Below are 26,036 nucleotides of genomic sequence, written 5' to 3' on the forward strand. Positions count from 1 at the left end.
TTTACAAATCAATGAAATAGAAAATGAAATCCTCATAATTTATCATCGTAAAGTCTTACAAAATCATATCAATCACAATCCATTCCATAGTCTTGTTATAATATTTCATTCATGGATTTCACTTTTTTATTGAGCTGTAAAATACTTTACTTTATTGGTATAAAACATTTTTTCAGATGAAAACAAGATTGCATTTGAGAAAAATGCTATGCCACCGCATTAATACCTAAGCTCTAGGCCTTTTGGGCATTTACAAGAAGGTATTTTAAGTTTTTGAAGCCTTGTACCTTGTACCTACAGACAATAAGATTTTTTTATTTTTGACTATATGTATATATTGAAAATCAATGACCCCCGGGGCGGGGGCAATTTTGACCCCAGGGCTATAATTTGAACAATCTTGCTAGAGGTTCACTACACAATGTTTCATGCAAAATATCTAACCTCTAGCATTTGTCAATTGCTAGAAGAAATTTTTTTAAAGTTTTTACTATATACATATAACGAAAACCAATGACCCCCGGGGCGGGGCCGATTTTGACCCCAGGGCTATAATTTGAACAATCTGGGTAGAGGTCTACAACACAATGCCTTATGCTCTAGGCCTTTTGGGTCTTTACAAGTAGGTATTTAAAGTTTTTACTATATGTACATATAGTGAAAATCAATGACCCCCGGGGCGGTGCCGATTGTGACCCTAGGGCTATAATTTGAACAATCTTGGTAGAGGTCTACCAGGCAATGCCTTATGCAAAATATCTAAGCTCTAGGCTATTTGGGTCTTTACAATAAGGTATTTTAAGTTTTTACTATATGTACATATAGTGAAAATCAATGACCCCGGGGCAGGGCCGATTTTGACCCAGGGCTATTAATTTGAACAATCTTGGTAGAGGTCTACCAGACAATGCCTTATGCAAATATCTAAGCTCTAGGCCTTTTGGGTCTTCACAAGAAGATTTTTTAAATTTATTCTTATAATTCCTTTTGGTTGCCATGGCAACCAGATTTCTGCATGGAATGAAATTCTTTGAACAACTTTGGAAGCCCTTCACCCAAGGATCAATCCTGCCAAATTTGGTTAAAATTGGACTATTGGTTTTTCACAGGAAGATTTTTTACGTTCACTATATAATCTTTATAACAATGACCCGGGGCGGGGCCTATTTTGACCCCAGGGCTATAATTTGAACAATGTTGGTAGAGGTCTACCAGACAATGCCTTATGCAAAATATCTAAGCTCTAGGCTATTTGGGTCTTCACAATAAGGCATTTTAAGTTTTTACTATATGTACATATAGTGAAAATCAATGACCCAGGGGCGGGGCCGATTTAGACCCCAGGGCTATAATTTGAACAATCTTGGTAGAGGTCTACCAGACAATGCCTTATGCAAAATATCTAAGCTCTAGGCCTTTTGGGTCTTTACAAGAAGATTTTTTAAATTTGTTCTTATAATTCCTTTTGGTTGCCATGGCAACCAGATTTCTGCATGGAATGAAATTCTTTGAACAACTTTGGAAGCCCTTCACCCAAGGATCAATCCTGCCAAGTTTGGTTGAAATTGGACTACTGGTTTTTCACAAGAAGATTTTTTAAGTTCACTATATAATCTATATAACACACACACACACACACACACACACACACAAACAAACACACACACAGGTGAATCGCTATATGCCACCGCATCGCAGATGCTGCGGTGGCATAAAAAAATAATAAATAAACAATTTTATTCACTAAATGTAGGAAAAGAGACCAAAAAACAACATACTTTTCCATAGTTTCAGTGAGAACCTTGAAATCTGTAACTTCATCATATGCCTTTACTTCTCCGGCCATGTAATCACCAAAGAACAAACTACGTACATTGTCATCTACTACAGTACCACTTCGAGACAAATGTCCCAGTACTTTATCTATATTAACTTTAAAATGGTCCTGGCACTGATTCTTTACTATGGAGAAAAACTTTTCTCTGAAAACACAAAGTTGTCATAATGTTAATCAAAATCTGTTGATATTATATTTCAGATATTTAAAGCATTTCTTTTATATAAATTTAACGCATGTATATATATAAAAACAATCTAAGGTGTTTGTTCCCGAAACACAAAGGTCTGAATCATTCTAAATTTCAAATGCATACAATAAGAACACTAAACTTATACAATTCATTCTAAAATAATTAAGACAGGAAAACAGCCCTTTAGAAAGAAATTTGATAAAAAACATGAGAAATCTATTTAAAGACATAACAACAACTGTCTGCTGAAATAAGAGAAAGATTATAATAAAGATTTGGGAAAATATTAACCTGTCTTCATGATCAGTAAGACGGTCATAGAACACTCTGTATACTTCATGTACCCAAAGTCTATGTAATTTTTCTGTTTCTGTCATACACGTGGCTGGCACTAGCAATACACCACGAATTACACGAGCAAAGTCACGCAAGTTAAACACATAATGACTTTTTGTTGGTGTTGGTAGGAAATTTTCAATGGCTTCTTTGTACACACCCATAGTGGCTTGCACCAGTAACTAAAAACAATATTTTAGATATATATAAACCATTTGACCCTGTAACAACGAGAAATGTTTTTCATACCGACCTCTACAGTTAAAATAAACAAACTTTTTTGAAAGAACTCATAAACTGGAACATTGCTGATGAAACTTCGCATTTCAATACATATGATTTTAAAATGGACATTTTTTAACCTCAATTGAAGTTCAGAATGAATTCCAAACAGAAGATTTATGTATGTATTTTCTTAAATAAAGGAATTCCTCAAAACAATTTTCAAATCAAAACAAAAGTTGACATTCCAGGTTACCTTTCCATTACGAACAAATGCCCCCTCAAATCCTTTACCAAAGTGCCAGTCTGTGATGGAGGTAAAGATCCTGGTCATGGTTGTGTCATCAAATTCATCTATAGCTATCACATTCATGTGACGTGAAAAACGTCCTGTTATATCGTTCCTGCCGCCACCTGGTGGACCCATAGCAGCTACCAACAACTGAAATATTCATGTTTTAAATATAGTAACATACATACATTGTCATAAGTAACATTTAGTCCATATCAGACCTATAGTTATATAAGCAGGTTCAATTTTTATTCATATACATTGCTAGATGATTATTCCTAATAGTCTTTGCAACAAAATACATATATCTTTCCATTAAATGAATAAACAAACTACTGCTGTATCACCTATTTATTGAATGAAATGTGTACATACATACAACATACAATAAGTCCAAAGCATAACAGCATTTTGGCTCTTAAGAAATCTTCAAAATTAGAATTTAACAAGCAAGAATTTGACTTTTAAAAGTTGACGTACCACATCAACAAGGAACAGCTTAGATGTGTCCTTTCTATCGTACCAATGGCCGTGATCCTGCCACTGTCGGAGTAACTCTATAGGTGGTTGTGCTCCGTACTTCTCCTTCTGTGGCATGTTGAGATCATCAACAAATACGACAGATTTCTTCCCCATCGGAGGTCCAAACACACCTTTACGTCTACGATCCAATTTGGACATGATAATATCCTGTGTCTGGTTGGCGGATGTTCTTGCAGAGAAGTTCAACAAGTTTGGTACATAGCTGTAAACATAATATTATTCATGTATGCAATCTAAAGCAAAAATGTTTTCAAGCAAAAATAAAAAATCAAAGAGATTTTCTTTAAATATTTGTCATGTACTTGTGACGAAGACAAAAATTTACATATAAAAAAAAAAAACTAGCAGTAAATCTTTCAGTACGAGAACTGCTCTTGAAATAACTATAACGTTTGTGACAAGGAAAAACTGAACTCATGCATGACCAGATATAAAGACAAGATGTAGCCTTTTAAAATGTTAAACATACAATAGCAGAAAACTTACGCATCTTTCGGCAATGACAATAGATAACTGTTGGTTATGGCAGATTTTCCGGTACCAGTTGGACCAACAAACAGGAGGGGTCTCTCATGTGATATAAATGTATTGAGGAAGAATGTCTGTCTTGCTGTCTCATTGGTTTGAATAATCAGGTCACTCACCTGTTTATAATAATGGTATTTACATCAAGTATTATATTGCAATGAATGGAGTATTATAAGAAAAACTAATAGAAAACAATCACTTTTACTAGTATATAAAACAAGAATATCATTATCAAAAAGCAGATTACTTATTTTTGGTGTGTAAAGCCTAAAAATGCTCTCTTTGTATGTAAACAATCAGTAGGTGAATGAAAATACCACATAAGAAAACCCTAGAACCTTGTTAAGAATTGAGTTGACTTACTTTAGCATCAGCAGCCACTGTAGATTGCCCTTTATCTAATGTATCCATCCAGTCAATCCACTGACCTGGTCCCTTCTTTTCAAAACAGAAGTCATAAATTGTGTTCCTTTCTGGGATTGTGTTACTCTGTAGAAAGGTAAATCATATCATAGTTTCAACACTTAAATAAAACATTTGCATTATATTACTACATGTGCATAGGCGACTAGATACCTAAAACTAAATTTGTTGTACTATCTAAAATACTTAGTTATTCCAATGTAAAATAATGTAAACCAGACTATATATGTTTGCAGTATGTTCCTACCTTTGTTATTTTGATACTCTTTGGTTTAGGACAGTCAGCATCTGTGCCATTTATAATGTTTCTGAAGAAACCGTCAAACTTCTTCCTGCTATCTCCTTGTAGAGCTGCACCAAGGGACCAGATTAGAGAGAATAAAAACATTCCTTGCAGATGTAGTGTTACCTGAAGTGAAGATATAAAAATATATGTAATTATTAACTTCATGATTCATAGCATAGTAGCAATAAAGTATGACACAAGTATATACTCATGGCTGCATCATTCTAAAATTTTGAATTAAAATCCCTTACCTTACACTTAAACTAGACAACTAAAATTTAAAGCTTAGTAAAGTTTGATTACTTGATAAAACTAAAATATGTTTAATTAAGTTATCAAACATGGAACTGTATGAGAACAGAGAGGTGACTATACCTGTTGAGCTGAGAGGACATTAGCCTGAGGTGCACCATCATCAGTCTCCTTGCCCTGTAACTCTAGAGTAGCCCTGATTTCATCCATCTGACACAGGTACAGATTCATTAAAGACTGTACAAGATGCATCTCTGATGTTACAAGGAAAGATTTACAGTTCTTACGTATAAAATACAGACAAGGATCTATCAGCCACTCAAACAAATCATTCACTAGACCTAGTTGTTCTTCTGACAAACCCTGTCAAACAAAAAAATAAAATATTTTTAACACATACATATTATTTTTTGATTACAGATAAGTATATGTTACCTCCCTTGAAATTTATGCCATTTTATATACAACATCATATTACATTAGAATTTTAAGTATACAAAGACGTCTCTGAAAACAGACAACTAACATATTTTATATATTAGCAGTTATCATAGTACCTTTCATATAGCATCATATAGAGTAAGATTACTGCAATTAATTACATGTAAATTCTAAACTAAACATATTTTCAAAGTTCATTAATTTAATCAATTAAAGCAAAACCTATAACTTGAATAACTAATAGTCTGGTATGTGTAAACATTTACAAAGCAACCGAAAGTTAAACAAAATATTTTTATTCTTTACTAACCTTGGGTAATCTATGTTGCATAAATGTTTCCTTTGAGGGTTTCCAGCCCATCTGGTGAGGTTCTAGGTAGATCATACCACATCTGCTTACTGTGGCAGGTGAAGCCTGCTCTAGATCTGCCGGCTCAAATATCAGATTCATCTGGTTGGACATCTGAATGATCTCACCACTCATCAAACACAGCTGAATAATTTAAATAATTTCACATAATCTTTACTCTTCTCAACATTTGTAATATAATAATAAGAATTTTGTACACTGCATTGTTTTCTTCAATGGCTAACAGTAAAGAATCTTGATAGACTTATGTTATTTCATGCTGGCCTTCATAAATAGTGGTAGAATATGCTTACTGGTAGCAAAGGATTAAGTTTATTACATAATGAAGTCTTGACCAGGTGAGGTACTAAATATATTTTTTTCTTTTGGTTTGTGTAAATAAAAATCATGGTAAATTAATCTAAACTTTCTTTTCTGCCATATATCAATTTGCTATTCAATGTTGAATTTAATATCAATTCTACTGAAAGAAAGTAAATTTTACCAGAAAAATGAAAAATTACATTTATTCCTATTTGCATTAATGTTGATAAATGACACAACATACCTTTTTGTTGTCATCTAGTACTGTGTTCATGTTCTCAATCCACACAGCATCTACTGGACCATCAAACAAAATCCACTTCCTGTCCTCATTTGGGTTACTAGCGTACTCTCGGAAAGTGTTTGCTAACACACCTGTTTACAGAACATTAAAAAATATATACATTTTCTCTTTGTTAGTGTTCTTATTGGGTTTTGAAACAGCCACAGTAAATACCATGTGGCAACTTTCATGTTTAGATACACAACTTAAACCTAATCAATTAATAGTTTCAAGAGTAATAATGCATTATCAATTTCTTTTTCTTTTCTTTTTTTAAATAATTAGATATTTTTGAGGAGCTCTTTATTTAATATATCATTACAACTGGTAATTCCAAATCTAAGACTGAACTCATCATTAATGCTTTGATTTTACAATGTACTCACCATCAGTCCATTCATGAGAGACTGGGTCAAAGCAACCATACAACTGACCCATTGTGATAGATTTAGGGTTGATAATTCTGTATATGGTTTTAAATTCTGGGTACAGTCCAGACACACACAGGTCTGATAAACCATCAGCCAGGACCTGCCACGCCTGTGTCTTCCCACCAAGAGGTTCTCCAACAACCATAAGACCGTGACGTACAAGGATCATCTCATAAACCTGAAGTATATATCACAGTGTGTTCACTGTCAACAAATCAACCCAAAAAGGCCAAAGAAAACTTTGTATCAAGCATATCATGGAATTAACTGGATACTGTAGATACATTTCGTTACTTGGCCAAAATAGAACAATTGAATTAACTTTAACATTTTAAATATGAATATTCTCAAAATAAATAAGATACAACTTGTAAGAATTTAGTTATTCAGTCACCATAATACTTTACGGTTAGGTCTCTTTTGACATTTATTTTTATTTAGACTGTATCTTGATTACAGATTTCATATCAATTTAATAATAATCTCACCTGAATGATTTTGTCTATGAACCATGGCACTGGTTGTAGTTCCCTCTTAGCAATGTTGTCTTTTAGAGCTTCCAGGAATACTCCATAGTCAGGTTTCGGACTTTCTACTCCAGGGAACAAATCTGAGATGATACCCTCAAACAAGGGCACGTCCTGAGCCAAAAACTTGGGAAGATTGACGTCCATGATAGCTTTCAGCAGTAGAACTGCCTCGTCTTCCTGTTGGTATTTTAGTTTGAGATTTCCGGCAGCAGTGAGCACAGATTTTACAGCCCTCATACCGTAATCATAATGGTGCTGAGATGACAACTGTTCTGAGCATAGACGATATGTCGCTACAATTTTACCAGCCAAACTGTAAATAATAAACACATACATGTATCAAAATAAGAAATAACTATATACTCAAATACAACATCAAAAACAGCTGTCTGAAAAAAAGATAAGATATATGTTATAAATACAATTTATAAATAAAAGGGAAGCAAATAGTGAACTGTTTGCCCTTGAAAAGGGAAACATTAAACTTTAATTTAATAATCATACTCAAGTAAGTATTCAAAAATAATCTCTGAAAAATTCACTGTATATGTTTAAATTAAGATGTTGCTTTTTTTCATATACAAATTCAAAGAATACCATTCAAAATGAATACATTTTGAAGAGAATTATTTAGACACAGACGACAACAATCCGTGCATTGATTCATAACTTTGCTTTACAAAACTTTTAATCTTCTTTTTTCACAACAGTAAACATTACAGGTACAGACAAAAATTTTACAAAGTGCATATATCTATACAGTTAACTTCTTAGAGAAAAACAGTCAATATCAGAATGAATTTTTTTTTAAGTTTTCTAAATTTACAGTATGATGTGGGAACAATAAAAAGTAGGTAATGTAAGGAAGACATGGTTTGCAAGATTGAAGTACATTTGTCAAGGGGTAAAAAGGTATTTTTAACGATGACCACCGATACCTTTGACCACTTATACTATGGCCATCAAGACTGGGAGCATCTTCTTTTAGAGTGTAATAACTAAAACACAAAACTAAAAAGTCAATGTCCAAATTTAATTATATGACTATCTTAACTTCACCTAGGGTGTATCAATAGTTGAATACTTTCAATATTAACTCACCCAAAGTAATTAGCTTTTGCACCCAGTATAGAGCCAGGCCAGTCTGCAAATCCAAGCACTCTTGCCAGGCTCTTTATTGTTGGTAACTTAATTTTTATACTTTGGTAACAAAATTTCATAATTGTCATATGAACTCATCCGAAATCCGAACTTCATTACACAAATTCAGCAGATTTATAAAGGTCAAGTTTTAAAAGGCAAAGTGCTGTTTATATACAGTGTATAGTAAAATTAATCTTATAACTATGATTTTAAAATTTTTTCCTTTATTTCGTTGGAGAAAAAAGCATTTTACAAAGCCTGATACTAACATAACAAGAGCTGTCCGTAAGACAGCGCGCTCGACTTTTTTATTGCTTGCCAATAAAAAAAGTTTTTGCAGTAAAAGGCAATACAAGAATCTCTGTATTTTTAAAGTGAACTAGTTGTTTGATACCCTTGAATATTACAGCAATGTTTATATGACATAATTTATGGTAAAGTGAACAAGTGGATAGGAATGAATTTTTTTAGATTTTTTAGTGCTTGCCTATAATACAAAACATTGACAGTTAAGGGCCATAATTCAAATAAAATCTTTGACAGAATTACCTTCTCCTGGACATGTTTGGGAATCATGATTGTAAACAAGTATTCCAACTTTCAAATTAATATCTCAAACAGTTCAGTCAAAAAGTGGACTGGTACTAAAAACTTAACCAAGATTCTAAGTCGATAAAAGGCCTTAATTTTTAAAACAAATCCTTGACAGAGTTACCTTCTCTTGCGTACAGATGGGGTAATGATGTGAAATAGCATTAAAAGTTTCAAAGCAATATCTCAAAGGGTTAAGGCAATAAGTGGATTTTACCCATATTCAATGTATTTTCTAAGTCAAAAAGGGGCATAATTCTGTCAAAAACCTTGACAGAGTTATGTCCTCTTGTCTGTTGATGAAGGTCGTGATGGTAAACAAGTATGGTCAGTTTCAAAGCAATACCTCCAATGGTTTTGAAATAAAGTGAGGTGGTACAAAAAACTTAACCAAGCTCAATACACTTTCTAAGTCAAAAAAGGGCCATAATTCTGTCAAAAACCTTGACAGAGTTATGTACTCTTGTCTGTAGATGGAGGTTATGATGGTGAACAAGTATGGTAAGTTTCAAAGCCATACTTGTAATACTTCTGAAATAAAGTGGGGTGGTACGAAAAACTTAACCAAGGTGTGACGTCAACGCCGACGCCGGGGCGAGTAGGATAGCTCCCCTTTTCATAGAAAAGTCGAGCTAAAAACCGAAGCATCAAATTCTTAAACGCCATAATTCTTTTAAAATCAAAAATAAATATAAAATGAAAAAAGTTGCATATCCTATCTCTACAACAATACAAGACACAATTTTGTTGGACATGAATTGTTCATATTTAAGTGCCCTTCTACCTTTGACCACTATCAGAAGTTTTGTTATTAAAACCCGTCATTTCTATTTCAGCTCTTTCTTCAGGTTTAGCGTAATAACTAGAAACCAAATCTTCATATAAGGCAACTTTATAGTAAAATACAGAACTTGTGAGGAGAAATCAACTTTATACATGTATATACAAATATTTATATCTTGAAGAGATATCATACTAGTATTTAAAATTTAAGTCAATAAAATGAGCTTTAAAAAGTCATTTAAAATTGTACCAAAAAAAAGGTGTATATCAAATCTTTTAAAACTGAAAATTGCAGTAATTTTATACTCTATATAACAGAAATAGCTTTAAGTTAAACGATCAGTGTTCCCCCAGATAATGGAAGTTAATGATAAAAATCTGATATTTCCTTATACCATCCCAAATATAAACCAATAACTTGTAGTCATGTTGATAACCAGGTTTCAATAGAAAAAAAATGGTTTTATAGTATAATATAATTGTTTACAGTATAATGCAATTGTTTAGACTACATTTTGAGTGTTTATGCCTATGAAAGTATTTAAAAAATAATTATGTTGTTTTTCATTTTTTCTAAAAGAGAAAAAAACTCTTGTCAGAGTCTATAAATTATCATGTTTTATGAATCTCAACAATCATTATACCTTCTGGCATCAACAAATCCCATGGAATACAAGCTGATTTCACCAATCATAGCATAATCTGGCACCATCATAGCTACAGTTCTAAATAACACCTACAAAATATTTACCTTATTTTAATTTTCATATCATATGGTAGGTAGACATTTTCTCCTCCAAAGCTGGGAAGATATTTATCAAACTAATTATAAGTAGTTATAACACATGTATAGCATTCAGAAAATCTGAAAAAAGCCTGGATTTCAAATATAAAAGCAACTGAAAAACTATTGTTTATTTAAGGATTCACCACTGTATCATTGTTTAATGAAGGATTGGCAACTATAAGTATTTTACTGATTTTTTTATACTGTAAATTATCACTTGTTCTACTCAGGTTACTTTATAAATGTATTATCTTAATAGTTTATACATAAGGTTATCAATATAAGTCATATCACATCATACAAGAAATAAGAGTTTTTACTATTTATCTTTTCTAGATTACCTTAAGATTGTCGGGAAGTTCCTGTCTACCAGCATAACCTGGGTTCATTGTTATGAACATTGTACATGTAGGGTTCAGAGCCAATTCGGTTCCTTCAAATACAAATCTCTTGAGGTGAGCAGCAACAGCTCGCTGGATACTGGCAATCTGCTGGGCCACCACTGACAACACTTCCAACTCAATTCTGAAAAATAAATAATTAATCCTAAATATTTCCCAAAAAAAAACAAATTAATATTTTCATCAGTAATCTAGAAGTTACTACCAACAAGATTCAAAAATTTAAATAAGGTGAATAACATTATTCTTACACTATTGTTTTACTGACCATCTATTGACATTACATAAAATTGCATATCATTCATAGTTACCTGTTGAACTCATCAAAGCAAGCCCAAGCACCAGCCTGTGCCAAACCCTTGAAGAATTTCCCCATAGCTTTGTAATCAAGACCATCTGAGCAGTTAAAGACCACACATTGTTTAGCGACAGCCTTGGCAAGATCCTTGCAGGTTTCCGTCTTGCCAGTACCAGCTGGACCTTCTGGTGCACCTCCCAGGTTCAACTTCAATGCGCCCATTAATGTTCTAAAGAGTAAAAAAAGGAAACAATGTAAACCTTTATCACATGTATATCAAATACTTTTCAAAGACAGCACAGTATATATTAACTGAAAGTCACTGGCACTAAATTAAAACATAATACTACCAAACATTAAACAATGATGAATTAGTATGTGGTTAATGTGTTTCTTGTGGTATGCAAATGTTTTCCAAAGTTTTAAATGCTTTGATGCAAAAGAATGATAACAATTACACAAATATGCCAAACATTGACAGCTTACCTGTAACATCTGTCAGTTAGAGGTGTGATGACCAGCCTGGGAGTGTTACCCAGATACTCGTACCCATAACCAATATCAGTGGTGATCATACGCACAATAACATCATCTTCCCAGTAATATCGTAACTGTGCCAGCCACTCAAACTCTAGTGGGCTATTTACCTTTTTCTTTACAAGATCAGCAACTGTGTCACGAGCTACAATAAACACAAATATTTTGATTTTCCATATCATCTAGCAAACAAATGTCATCTTAGTGCAGTAACAGGTTAACTCCTTAGGAGTTAACCCGTTATTACACTAAAGTGATGAAAAGTTGATTTTTGAAAAATCTCATGAATACATTATTTTTTTATCTTCACAAGTTCCTTACAGCCCTTATATGCTCAGTTCTATGTTTGGATTCAATGCAAACAAATATTTTGTATTAAATAATGTTAAATTTATCCTGAAAACATTAAAATTGTTGGGTTTTTTTTTTCATTTATGGCACATATGTGAGATAAAAGACTGATATCTTTACTATTTGGACAAAGACATCTATTTTTGAAGTTCTACACATGAATACAGTACAATATGAAGTTTAGAAAGTAATAAAGGAATCATACCATGTACATCAAGTACAGTGAGAGCACCTAGTGTTGTCCTGTGACCACTCTCTAGTTTGCCACGTACAAGTTCTACTATCTGATCAATCTGTTTGTTCAACACCAACAAGTAGTCCTGTTATCATATACAAAAATATGTACACTTTACTGGCCTATTGATACAAATACATCTTTATCACATACCCATGCTGCTTTTGCGACTCCATAAAATGGTACTGCACGGCTCCCATAATATAATTTTTATCCAACTTAATGTTCAATTAATGCAGTATTGAACTTACATTCATTCAACATCGTCTATTTACTTAACAAAGGACTTTTTAATAAACTATACTTACATTCTTAGAAAAACACACACATGCACACATAAAAAACCCAAAATCATCAGTGTTTGAATTTGCACAATTCAACTAAATTATTCAACTAAAAAAAAAGAAAAATGAAAAATTTGCCTCAAGAAAGTTCAATTCAATTACTTACAGCTAAACCATTGCCTCCCTCCTTCTCCATGGCTTCTACAACTTCTGTAGTCCAAAACATAGAGCTCACGCACAGCACAACTTGTCCTGGCCACTGTAACACCCAGTTGTTACGGGGTGTGGTAGGATATACATTCTTTGAGTCAATGACAACTTTACGTAAACTGCTGATCATTACATCCTCTACTTGTAACAACCATTTCTCTACCATACCCTAAATAATTATATATCACAATATAATGTATACTTAGTGATAAAAAAAGATTTTTTTTCTCTCTAATTTTCTTAATTATTAAAGAATTTTTCCTTCTTATTTTATTGTATCTTGAAGAAAAATACTCTAATACTCTAGAAATGTACCTCATAATTTCCTGTAGCAGTAGCAGACCTACAAGTGTGTATTAATTTGAATTTGATAAAAATAAAGTCAGAATTATAATTAATCAAAATTAGTATTATCAATTCAAAAGATGCAAATTTATTTTGCATTGCCTTAAATAAAACATACCTTTGCTTTAGCAGGAAAGATTTTTGTATTGAACGGTACAGTTTCCTTGTCAGCTGACACCATTCCCAAGATTTCTTGCTGGTCAGAGAATTCTAGGCGACTTATACCTTCAAAACATTTCTTCAAGTGAGGCTGTACACGTAGTGGATCCTTGGTCTCAGACAATATCTCCAATAGCTCATCGTTAGACAAGAAGAAAAATCTGAAATAAATAAGTCATTACTTGTAATTTGTGATGCTTGGACAAGTATATGAAGATACTTTACCTAAAGGCAATATCTGAATAGTTTTAGTTGTTTCTTATAAGTTTGAAAGTGTTTTACTCTAAATAATGCCCAATTTGTAGAAGAATGGTACATGTACCAGTTTTGAAAAATTAAGCAGTTTTTTTCTGTACCATTAGTCTCCTGAAGCAAAGAGAAAAAAACCTTAAACATTGGGACAGATTAATTTTCTCATACTTGTATTGCAGTATAAGTTATGTTTTTAAGATTAAATTTCTGTTAAACATTCACAATTTTACCTCGGAAAGTATAGACGTTTCTTCTCCAGGTATGCATTGAGACCTTTCTGGATTTCTTCCAGCAAGACATTAGCTTCCCTCAATCTTCCCAACATGTTATTCTGGTCAGTGGCAGCCAAACAATGGTTATCTTTGATGGCCTCTGTCATAAGATCACGCCAGATACTGTCTACAATACCAAACTTGCGGCCTTCCTCAGGCATCTGTGCCATGATATCCTCCGAACTGAAGATTGGCTCCAAATACAACCATGTGGCTTGGCACTGTAATAAATATCACTGGTTACTATAACACTGAACATCTAGAATTCTATAAGTGTATTATAAATACACTTTTATGAAATCAATTTCATATAAAATTTTCATGAAAACAAATTGGTAATTTAACACTTACCATATAAGTATTATCTAAATTGCAAAAACTTTGTTTTTCAAGAAAAAGTTTAGCAAATGTGAATAAATAAAAGAAATTCAATTTTCAACCATAATTTTATGTGCATGAAACTAGTACATGTATATAATAAGACAAGACTGACCTTCAACCACTCGTCCATGATGTCTTGCATAGAGATGAGTTTCTCCTCCCATTCCTTCATTTCCTGTTCGAATGGTTTGATGAACGGAGATCCTCTCATAGTCTGGGCTTTCACAATGTGATCATCTAATAACATCTGTATCTCATCAACACTAGACAAAATACTCACACCCTGAAAGTCAGTCAAACATATGTTACTTGATATTCTTGAACAATTCTTATTCAATAGTCTTCCACCTATCATTTTGTTTTTCCTCTATAAGCTTTTAAGAATTTTTAAAAAAAAGAATAAAAAATGCTTTCTCCTACTTCTTTGTAGTTGTTATAAATACTATGTTAGGTTATTCAAATGCTCGAATATGGAATTATATGGCTAAATACACTTTGGATATCCTGACACAGAGAAACATGTAAATATAACTTTATTATAAGACATGCCTTTAAGACAATTTTATAACTGTATTATTGTATTCTATATATCTATAAAACTTATAGTTTTCTTGGTAAGAAAAAACAATAAGTTTTTCATATAATTATTATAACATCATCCTTATAATGTACAAGTCAAAGTTGAAGTTTCACTAAACTAAATAGTGCATAAAAGATATTTATTCTATAATAGGGTAATTATACTTTTATAAACAAATTTTCAAGATTAGAAAAAAGACAATCAAACTATGTATAAAAAAATGATTATAATACAAATGATATTGAAAAATCAATTTGAAATGCTTGTTTCCATACAAAACTAAAAATGTATATTCAGTGTTAAATAAAATGTAATATACAGTGTTGATATGTGAAAAATATGAGGACATGAAAATGAGTTATGTGTATTACATATATCACAACAATATAACAAATGTGATGTATTTTGGAAAAATTATAAATTGAAAGCAATATGCTCATCATTAAGGTGATAATTTTAGATATATATCTGTCAACAACAATTTGAAATATTAAGTATTGCAAAATATGTAAGGCAAATGTTTACAAAAACCAATACACTACCAAGAATGACATCGTATGTGTTGTTTTTTTTTTTCTGTTTTTAACTTTTTTTTGCACTGAATACTATTTAGCAGTTTTATTTTATTGTTTTCACTGAATACTATTTAGCACAATCTTTTTAGTAAATTAATGTTATAGCAATGAATTATTACCTAAGGATGATTTATTTCTTTTGAAAATGATTATATTATTTTTAAGAGCAAAACTTACACTTTTCAGGTTATAATGAGCAAAGAACTTTATTTATGTTCACAGTACATTCTACACATGTATTGAACAAAGGGTCATCCATAATTGTGGATGAATTTCTAAAACTATTTGAATTTGTGATGTACAAAACGGTGATGAACAAGTAAAACATTCTAAATTGTCATGCACACAATTCTTTTATCTACACTGTCATGCTGATATCCTGAAAATGAAAGCAAATGCTGTAGATTTTTAACAAAAAGTTTGAAGTTAATTCAATGCCTCAATAAAACAGCATACTTAACTAAACATCTAGCAACTTTGCTGAATAAGCTTAAAACACTTCCATTTTGGAACAGTTTGTTATCAATATTAAAGATATTACAACAAAAATTTGAAAATTTATCAGTATTTAGCATGGCCTGAATGAACAAATATAAAGGTTGACCTGGCAATATGACAAAGGTTTTCTAATTTTAGCATTACAATAAAACGGAACATCGTAGAAATCTTCTTATCAAATCTTTAAGAACAAAATAAAATCTACAGCATTTGGAAATATAAAATTTGTGGATTTTATACTCTAAATAAACTGTGACCTAAAATTTATTCATGCAAAATATTCCTTGCACATTCTGTGAAATAAGAATGTAAAATTCACCCTGTGGAATACTGTACAATCACTCCTTTAGAAAAAACATTACTCTGGAATGATCGGAAGATTTAGAGGATTCCTCTGTTATATTTACACCACTCCGTAACAATGACAGTAACTGTCTTGGCATGAAGCTGATCCTCAAGTAGTACTGAAACATGGGTTATGTTAGTCATATAAAAATAAAACAAATAAACAATGCATGTTTATCATCAAACTCAGTTATCCTAAAATCCCAATCAGATTCTATACACTGAAAAACAAACTAAATCATTAGAAGACAGCAATATAACAAGGAAGCATCTGCGTTCAGGAACAAAGAATCTACAGAGTGAAAGGAAAAAGTCTTTACTGAAATATACAAAAATAATTAAATAAACTAATTTTCTAGGTTCATGTTTGGACATAACAGTAAAAACATAAACTAGATCTGTCTGAAAATGATCAAATCAATTTTATGACATCACACAGAAGCAACATCACTGGTGCGACAATAAACTGCAGTGACCAACTATAGCAACCTGTTTCTATAGAAACATATTAATGTTACATAGACTCTGAACATATGTGTGTGTGTTTCTGACAAGAATGTACCAAAAGCACCATTTCACGACAGTAAATGTATTTACATTCGCTGGTTGGTCTGTATTAAGAGTATCAGCAACCAACTGTAAAGTTACAGAGCCACGCCTCCTTCTAGAACCACCTCCCACTTCCTGTATACCAATACATGTAATTTAAACAAATGATAGACTGCAAATGTCAACTACTTTCCAAACATAGAAAAATGTCTCTTTAAAGGGATATTCAGGCAAAATAATGACAACTAGAAATGTGTCCATAGGACACGGGTGCCCCCACCGCGCCACTGTTCTGTCAATCTTTTTACTAAGTCAAGGGAAATAACTCTACAAATACTGGATAAATCCACAAGCGAAACCCAAGGTGCAAATCTAAATATGCTGAGCAACCTGCCCATAAGGTTTAATGACTATGTCAAATCCTTTTTGAGTAACTTGCGACACAAGTTAAAAATTGCAAAAATTTTCTAAGTGAAGGGCAATAACTCTAAAAATACTAAATAAATCCAGACGAAAATATCTGATGCACAACTGCACATGCTGATCAACATTCCTGTAAAGTTTCATGACTCTAGGTCAAATACTTTTTGAGTTACATGCGACACAAGTTGAAAATTGCAAAATTTTACTAAGTCAAGGGCAATAACTCTGAAAATACTAAAAATATCCAGACGAAAATACCCAGGTGCACAACAACACATGCTGATCAACATTCCTGTAAAGTTTCATCACTCTAGGTCAAATACTTTTTGAGTTACATGCGACACAAGTTGAAAATTGCAAAATTTTACTAAGTCAAGGGCTATAACTCTACAAATACTGAAAATATCCAGCCAAAAATACCCAGGTGCACAACTACACATGCTGATCAACATTTCTGTAAAGTTTCATGACTCCAGGTCAAATACTTTTTGAGTTACATGCGACACAAGTTGAAAATTGCAAAATTTTACTAAGTCAAGGGCAATAACTCTGAAAATACTAAAAATATCCAGACGAAAATACCCAGGTGCACAACAACACATGCTGATCAACATTCCTGTAAAGTTTCATGACTCTAGGTCAAATACTTTTTGAGTTACATGCGACACAAGTTGAAAATTGCAAAATTTTACTAAGTCAAGGGCAATAACTCTGAAAATACTAAAAATATCCAGACGAAAATACCCAGGTGCACAACTACACATGCTGATCAACATTCCTGTAAAGTTTCATGACTCTAGGTCAAATACTTTTTGAGTTACGTGCGACACAAAAGTGAACGGACGGACGGACGGACGGAAGGACGGACGGAAGGACGGACGGACGGATGGACGGACGGACAAGGGTAAATCTAAATGCCCGCCACTAACGTGGGGGCACAAAAATATTAAAATGATCTTATGTACTCAAATTACTCTAAAAATGGCATAGCATGAATTTCTGTTTAAATTCTATATATTTTTGGGTTTTAAGCGTAAATATATCTATATATGTTGAACAAAATCTAGACGCCAATAGAATCACCGAATAGTTTTAAAAACAAGTCAGGTGACTTGAACTAACCCTTGAAATGACAATAACATATATTGTGGATATTGTGTGACTTAAACAAAGCTAAGTGATACATTTGAGATGTTCTTTAACGTTTACAGAGTTCACTGTGACATCTATTGTGAAAACCTAACGCTCTAACCTGACCCACGCGGTTCAAGTTAGGAAACCACTATTTTATTCTTTATATGGAGAAAAGTTTTGTTCCTTTGACCGTCTAATATATTCATTTTGAGGGCATTTACAGAATAATGTATGAAGAATTTAAAACTAAGAAATGAAAATTTTGCCTGTGTCTCCCTTTAATGGTTAAGTTATATGAACAAAATAAAAAGTTATGATTTGTTTAGAAATGTTTTCGTAAAAGAGAAAATAAGAATCCTTAAAGAAAGTGGAAAAAAAATTGAATATGTTGCAGGCTCCGTTTGATCGAGCCTGTTCATGGACGGTACTTTCAAGTGTAAACTACCGTCCCCTAGCATCAGCTTAAAGAGGACTCAACATTTAAACATAAAAATGGTGAAATTTTGAATTTAGAAACATCCACAGATCTTTTCAAGCCAATTATCAACAATTTATCTAGAATCTAGCAAAATATCTGTAAACATCAGAAACAAGTTATTAATTAATAAAAGTATTGTGAAGTTATGACAATTACACACATCATTTAAATGAGAAAATTTATTTTACAACATGAACAGTACCAATGTGTTGGATCGACTACGAGGAAATCTTGGTGATAATAAATTCTTATCCGACTCATCTCCAGAATCAATCTACAAATTATTGTACAAAATATATGACCACTGAAGTCTTTAAACTATAGGTCAATTAACACAATGGAAGTAGAATACATTTAAGATATTTTCTTCTTCTATAGGAAAATTCCATGATATTTAAAATTTCTAATTATCAAAAAAGTAAAGGGTTCCTTCAACAAATATTCAATACCACTAAAATTAGATTTATCAATAAAACCTAAATAAGACAATGATGATGGTGAACATTGTTCATAATTGACAATCACAACATTGAGTACATAGTGTATTTACATCACTAGCAGCAGAAGTTCTCCCTGACTCATCATAATCAATCTGTAATTTACAATCTTTATTAATTAATAACCACAAAATCAGAACTTGTTAAACACATTATACAAGCCATATTTCATCAATAGCAATATTAATGTAAGTAATTATATAATGGTGATGTATTGATGATGATGATAATGATGATAATGATAATGATGTAATAAAACAATAAAAATCAAGATAATGATTTATGTTTATATTGATGAAAATTATGATGATGATGGTGATGATGATGTGATGATGATTAACAATGTTGGTGATGAAACCTTTATAAGTTAAAGGTAAAAAAAGTAATGACAATATTATTATGTCTAAAATTGTTCAAATGAAGAATGTAATTAAGAAAATGGCAAATAAGGGATGTTTATAATGCCATTTGCCTAGCAAGATATTTGAAGATAAAACAAGGCAATGACGGGGATTAATACATCATGTAGGTATATACTATAATAAGCTATTCTAAAGTTTGATTATTATTATCATAACATATACAAATAAAAGTGACAAGCAAAGTAATAACTTACAGTTTCTCTATATGGTATCAACTCAAAACACATGTCTTTCCATTCTATCTTCATCTTCTCTAGAGCCTTCTCCAGGGAGTATTCCTTAGCTGCTGCAGCGCCAATCTCTTCAAGCCTACAGACAACAGTATCAACAATATAAGCATGTATGTATATAACTGTTGATTTATTTACATAAACTGGTTAAGAAATTGAAATAATGGGAGAATTTACTATAAATATTTCAGCACAAGACAAGGGTAATAGTTTTTTGTTTTTTTTTAATATCAAGATATCAAGTTTAGCACTTATCTGCATACAGTTGGTATTAATATACCGGCACAGACATAATCTTACGGAAATGAAAAAAAATATGATTACACTATTTCATTACAATAATTTTTACATTTGAATATACATGTAGTTTAAACATTTATCATTACATCACTTTTTCATTTTTAAAAGGGAAATACTTTTGGTGAATTTCAATAAAGATCTTTATTTTAAAAACAATCTAACAAAAAAAACGTATTTTCTAGTGTTACATTATTGTGACTGGTTCCACATGACATAATTTTTATGTAAAAAGGAAACTTTTTTTAATCAATGTCACTAAGGGGTTCAATCAAGAAAAATATCAAACATCCAATGACACTGATCAGATTATTGCACAATAGATCAGCAGATACCATTTTAGTACCTGTTTTCATTCAATTACAATTTACAACATAAAATCACAACTTTCATGCAGTGGTTAAAAGGATGACACAAACTTGATACTGAACATGCAAACAATATGTTGGCCAAAATAAAATATCACAATTTTTCAATTTTTTTATTATCACTGAAAACATTTGTGACATTAAATAAAACATGGAGTCACGGCCAGTCTGTAACTATCTCAATGAGGTGCATGCCCTTTTTACAACTTAGATGAAAGAAACAATAGGTCATGCATTTTTCTCCTTTTTTTTGTCATTTTGTCTAACACAAACCTTGACACTCATTCATATAATTGTGACTGAAACAAAATGTGAAAATAAAGTATAAATGATCTAATGCTACAAAATAAGCAACAAATAAAAAAGTTTGGGCTTATGTAATTGCTTGTGAAATAAAAATGTAAAACACAGGCATGTGTATATTTGGTGAAACAATGATATAAAAATCATTTCAAAATATGGAAAACCATGAGCTTGAATTTTATGAAAAATGGAAATATTTGTGTTTACAGTTTTAAATTGATTCTCTTCTTATAATATATACAGAAACATATAAACATAACTCAAATCCGTCATGTAACATTCTTAATATGTGTTATTAAACATTTAAACATATAATATAGTCTAGGGGTTTTAAACGAAAAACTATAACTGAATAACATGGGATATCTTTTTTAACATAAATATTTTTGATAAATTTGTTGAATCTATTAATAAAATACAAATGTTAAAATTACAAGTTCACAAATGTGTTTCTGGATCACAAATATTTCATTTTTCAAATAACTGGCATGAATATGAAGTAAATCAAAAATATAAGACAATGATGACATATGATGCAAAGCATTGTGGGTGAATGACTACATTGTTTTTATCTCTACCTCTTCATGAATATATCCATAGCTTGCTTACTGTAAATACAGTTTATATATCAACAATCTGCATCATTATTCTTTATAATTTGTATAACAATCATAAAATGCATGCAATTACATTACTCTTATAAATTTATTTTTCGTCAGAGAAGAGATCCTGTTAAGTCAGACATGTTCCAAGATCTATGGTCTGAGTCTGACAAAGACACAGCCAGTTAACAAGGCTGCATTGTTTCACCCAGATGTAAATTGGTACCAGAGATGGCAGTATATACGGAGCCATTTACAGATGAATTGCCATAAATGGAGTTAAGACAGCCAAGAGAGATAAATAGACAAATATTAGAAGCCCAGTAATAAAGGGTTAGACTATTCATAGGAAAATAGGTGAAAGTTTGAATGTCTTTACTTTACTAACATTAAAACATGATCTTCTTATATAAAAATTATTCAGTGTTAATTGAGCTGTTTCAATGTTAAATTGCTAATATTATGCTAACAGTGTAAAGTGTGATCAGATTTCATAGACAAAGCATTTGTAGGACTGAAACACAGTCTGTTGAGTTCTTACTTTAAAGTTGTTTACATAATCATGGTCTACAAGTATAATATGCAAGCTTGTCAAAAAAGTATTTTGATTATCTCTCTTTGACCTTATAACTATAAAATTCTCAAATTTGAATTTATCTTTTTTTTTGTTTATTTCTTTAGGAGTTTAATTAACATACAATTTCATAGTTTCTATATTGCATCCCTATGCTATCTTTTTTTATCTAATAAATTGAAAGAGTATAATAAAGATGTCATTTCACATGTCCTTTTAAGACCTAAAATACACTTGTAGAATTGCATAATTCTCAAAGAATACATGTCCAGTAAGAAATACTAAGAATACATGGTAGTAAAACTACTGTGTGTGTTACTATGGTAACTATGAACCCCATACCTCTGAAGGTGTTTGTTAAGACCATATTCCAGCATGTTATGCAGGGACGTCTCAGGTTGGGGTTTCAGGTCAAAGCCTACAATGTTGCTCATCTGAAATTCATATAAAATTCTATCAAAAAAGTTCTTACTATTTCAAGCATAGCATCATCATTTTATTATCAAAGTTTCTAAATGCTGTCAAAATGTACATACAGATTTTTGATGACAGAAGAAACACTTCTAATTTGCACTATGAATTTTTTTTTAATATTTAAAAATTATGAAAAAGAAATCAATATCTGAAAATCAATTCTTTTTGAAATGCCAGCTCTTAGATAAATTCATTTAGGATAAGCAACAAACTTGATCAAATAAAATCTATAATGTGACTATACTTACACCATACTGAAATAAAATGTCTAATTTAGATAATTATTGAGCTTCAAACACTGTAACGTGAAAATATCTAAAAAAACTGACACAATACCGGTTTATACATCTTTGTCAAATGTGATAAAAATCATGGTAACTAGTCATTGGTTAGTTTTGCAGATCAAGATTAAGTATTTTACACAGCTATCATTATTATGTTAATATTACAGCCGTCACCAAGTTTTTCAAGCCACACACACAAAAACCCACAGCAAATCTAAAGGAGGACAACTTACCGCATCCCAATGACGATCTCTGATACCGGGGTTACAAATGGTGTGAAGTATAGGCAAGTGTTGCTTGAACTTGTCTATTTTACCCTTCACACTATCTGCAATACGACGCGGTCCTGGTTGATCTCCGAACGTCTTCGTCAACTTGTACATTGTTCTCCACATGTCACCAACCTCATTCTCTATCTCCTCCGCGTTCAAACTTGTGAACGGACCTGATATAAAATAATCTCATTAAATACATGTAACTGAAACAATGACAAGAGGTACAGAAAGAAAAACAGGTTTTTGTTAATCAAAGAAACTTGCCATATGAAACTGAAATTTCATTCCATTTATTTGTAAATATACATTGTTTAAAATATTGAGAAATCTTCCATAAAAATCATTTCATTCATGCTTTAACAAAATTATAAACTCTCAAATGTTTTTTTAATAAAATTTTTTAAATGAAAAATGCCATGCTAATAAAGTTGATAAAAAAAAGCAGTTTCAGCATTGAATAGTCCCGCCCGTTCACATTCAATTTTCTTTTTAAAGATAACTATTGATCAAAATATTTAGGAATTTCAGTTTCATTTGCAAATTTCAAATAGCAACACACACAGCTTCTGAAGCGTTATAAGATACCAAGGTAGGTATACATAACATGTTTTGTATATAACATCATCAATGAATGGGAAGCAACTGTATATACACACATTATATTACCTCCCTTTACATGACATTGCAAGCCACACTTATTGATTAGCTACATGTAATTCTGGTTAACTATATGTTTTATTAAATGAAGCAGAACTAGCTCTACATGATTGCAAACAATTTGTATGATATACATTTTAATATAAGAGAATTCAAACGATAGGGGTTAAGTCAAATATTTTGCAGATATTTATTTTCATGAATATAATTCAATATAATTCAAGTTATAGAAAAGAAATTATGTAAAAGCTGATATCAATAGGTCTGGTATTGATTACAGAATACAGTTAGGTGTTAATACTGAATACTTCAATTCTTATATTTATATACAGTAAGTTCTCTGTTATACATACTTTATACATGCAAATTTTCAATTGTTTGCCATAAAGTTTGGCTTTTAATTTTTTTGCTCAAATATTTGTTATCTAGGCTGTCACAATATAAAAACCTTACAATAAAAACTCAGATATAAATCTAAGTAATGTTTCAAATCTCTTCAACAAATTAGTCTTTAATATGAAAGGAATTAATTCCTCTTAAATGAATCATTTATTTTATTAAAATGTTGGTTTTATATTTCAAATCTTTTGGATATATACACAGAAATCATGCTTCCACGGAAACATTATTCATACAATGACTTCAGAGATAATGGGGTGAGAGATGCTGCACTTTTAACATGTCTTTTTAAAAATCTGAAATTTTCAACTGCTTGTTTTTGTTTTCATTGTACTTGAGGGAACTCTTATTTATATGGCCTTGAAAATATAGTATGATTTTGGCATGAATATAATACCAAACATATCCATTGTTGAATCATTATAAAAATTATAAGTTATCTTATCAATTAAACAATTAAAACATAATAAACATGAAGTGAGATAACAATTGTTTGCCAGTCTACCATTCATCCAGTTCTCATGTTTCTGATGGAAGGTCCAGGCGGTGTTCCATAGTTTATCATAGGGTTCTTTCAATGTGAACATTGTGTTGAGTTGTGGGAAGAAACTCTGTTCCCATTCAAGGAGGCGTTCCTCCTCATTGATACCCTCGAGGTCATCACGAGCTTGTTCAAGACCAGCCTGGAGTCTGGCCAACTGTTCTACATTAGACTTCATCTCATCTTGACCCATGAACTGGAAAATTAATGAAATAAACACATTATTTTGTAATAATTCAGAAAACAGTTTGTGTCATGCAACTTTTTTAGCAAATCTTTTAGAGTCAGATTGTATTAACTTAAATACTGCTGTCATATAAGAAAATAGTTATGATGTAAGTAGTGCACACACCAACAGTACTTAAATTGTGACACCAAAGTTTCTCAAGTTGAAACAAAAGCAATTTCATAATCATACTGTAGTAAAAAGAACAAGATATGTTTGTAAAACATGTATGCCCCCTATCAGCAGCCAATTAGTCATGTGATAAGGTTATTATGACTTCTGACCCAGTGATCAAACAATTAATAAGGGTTATCAAGTATCTACTGGTCATGACCTTAACCTTTGACCCCTTGACCCAAAACTCAATAGGGGTCATCTGCTGGTCACGACCAATCATCATACAAAGTTTGAAGTTCCTAGGCCTAAGCGTTTTTAGTTAATTGATCGGAAACCGTTTTAACATACAAGGTCAATGTGACCTAGACCTTTGACCCCTTGACCCCAAAATCAATAGGTCATCTGCTGGTCATGACCAATCACCATACCATGTTTGAAGTTCCTAGGCCAAAGGGTTCTTAAGTTATTGATTTGAAAGCATTTTTACCTACAAGGTCAAAGTGACCTTGCCCTTTGACCCCTTAACCCCAATATCAATAGGGGTCATCTACTGGTCATGACCAATAATCATACCAAGTTTTGAAGTTCCTAGGCCTAAGGGTTCTTTAGTTATTGATCGGAAACCGTTTTTACCTAAGAGGTCAATGTGACCTTGACACTTTGACCCCTTGACCCCAAAATCAATAGGGGTCATCTACTGATCATGACCAATCACCATATCAAGTTTGAAGTCCCTAGGCCTAAGGGTTCTTTCGTTATTGATCGGAAACTGTTTTTACCTACAAAGTCAATTTGACCTTGACCTTTGACCCCTTGACCCCAAAATCAATAGGGGTCATCTGCTGGTCATGACCAATCACCATACCAAGTTTGAAGTTCCTATGCCTAA

The 26,036-nt window shown here is 31.8% G+C and overlaps 1 protein-coding gene across 1 annotated transcript in view; it reads right to left on the reverse strand.

Annotated features, from left to right (window-relative positions):
* Positions 1–26,036, reverse strand: part of LOC132727879 (dynein axonemal heavy chain 3-like) — a 77,732-nt gene that overhangs the window by 23,584 nt on the left and 28,112 nt on the right. Inside the window, 26 exon segments of the mRNA XM_060713468.1 lie at positions 1,779–1,982; positions 2,322–2,548; positions 2,845–3,030; positions 3,361–3,625; positions 3,910–4,067; positions 4,315–4,440; positions 4,622–4,783; positions 5,036–5,275; positions 5,664–5,846; positions 6,271–6,401; positions 6,696–6,918; positions 7,229–7,583; positions 10,432–10,523; positions 10,916–11,099; positions 11,287–11,502; positions 11,760–11,955; positions 12,367–12,481; positions 12,847–13,059; positions 13,354–13,555; positions 13,877–14,139; positions 14,412–14,582; positions 19,995–20,109; positions 21,577–21,606; positions 22,517–22,608; positions 23,166–23,377; positions 24,769–25,000. Coding sequence (XP_060569451.1) covers positions 1,779–1,982; positions 2,322–2,548; positions 2,845–3,030; positions 3,361–3,625; positions 3,910–4,067; positions 4,315–4,440; positions 4,622–4,783; positions 5,036–5,275; positions 5,664–5,846; positions 6,271–6,401; positions 6,696–6,918; positions 7,229–7,583; positions 10,432–10,523; positions 10,916–11,099; positions 11,287–11,502; positions 11,760–11,955; positions 12,367–12,481; positions 12,847–13,059; positions 13,354–13,555; positions 13,877–14,139; positions 14,412–14,582; positions 19,995–20,109; positions 21,577–21,606; positions 22,517–22,608; positions 23,166–23,377; positions 24,769–25,000 — 4,793 coding nt within the window.

This window comes from Ruditapes philippinarum, unplaced genomic scaffold (assembly GCF_026571515.1).
Source record: "Ruditapes philippinarum isolate M1 unplaced genomic scaffold, ASM2657151v2 ctg84_1_1_1_1, whole genome shotgun sequence".
In the NCBI taxonomy this organism is placed as follows: Eukaryota; Metazoa; Mollusca; class Bivalvia; order Venerida; family Veneridae; genus Ruditapes; species Ruditapes philippinarum.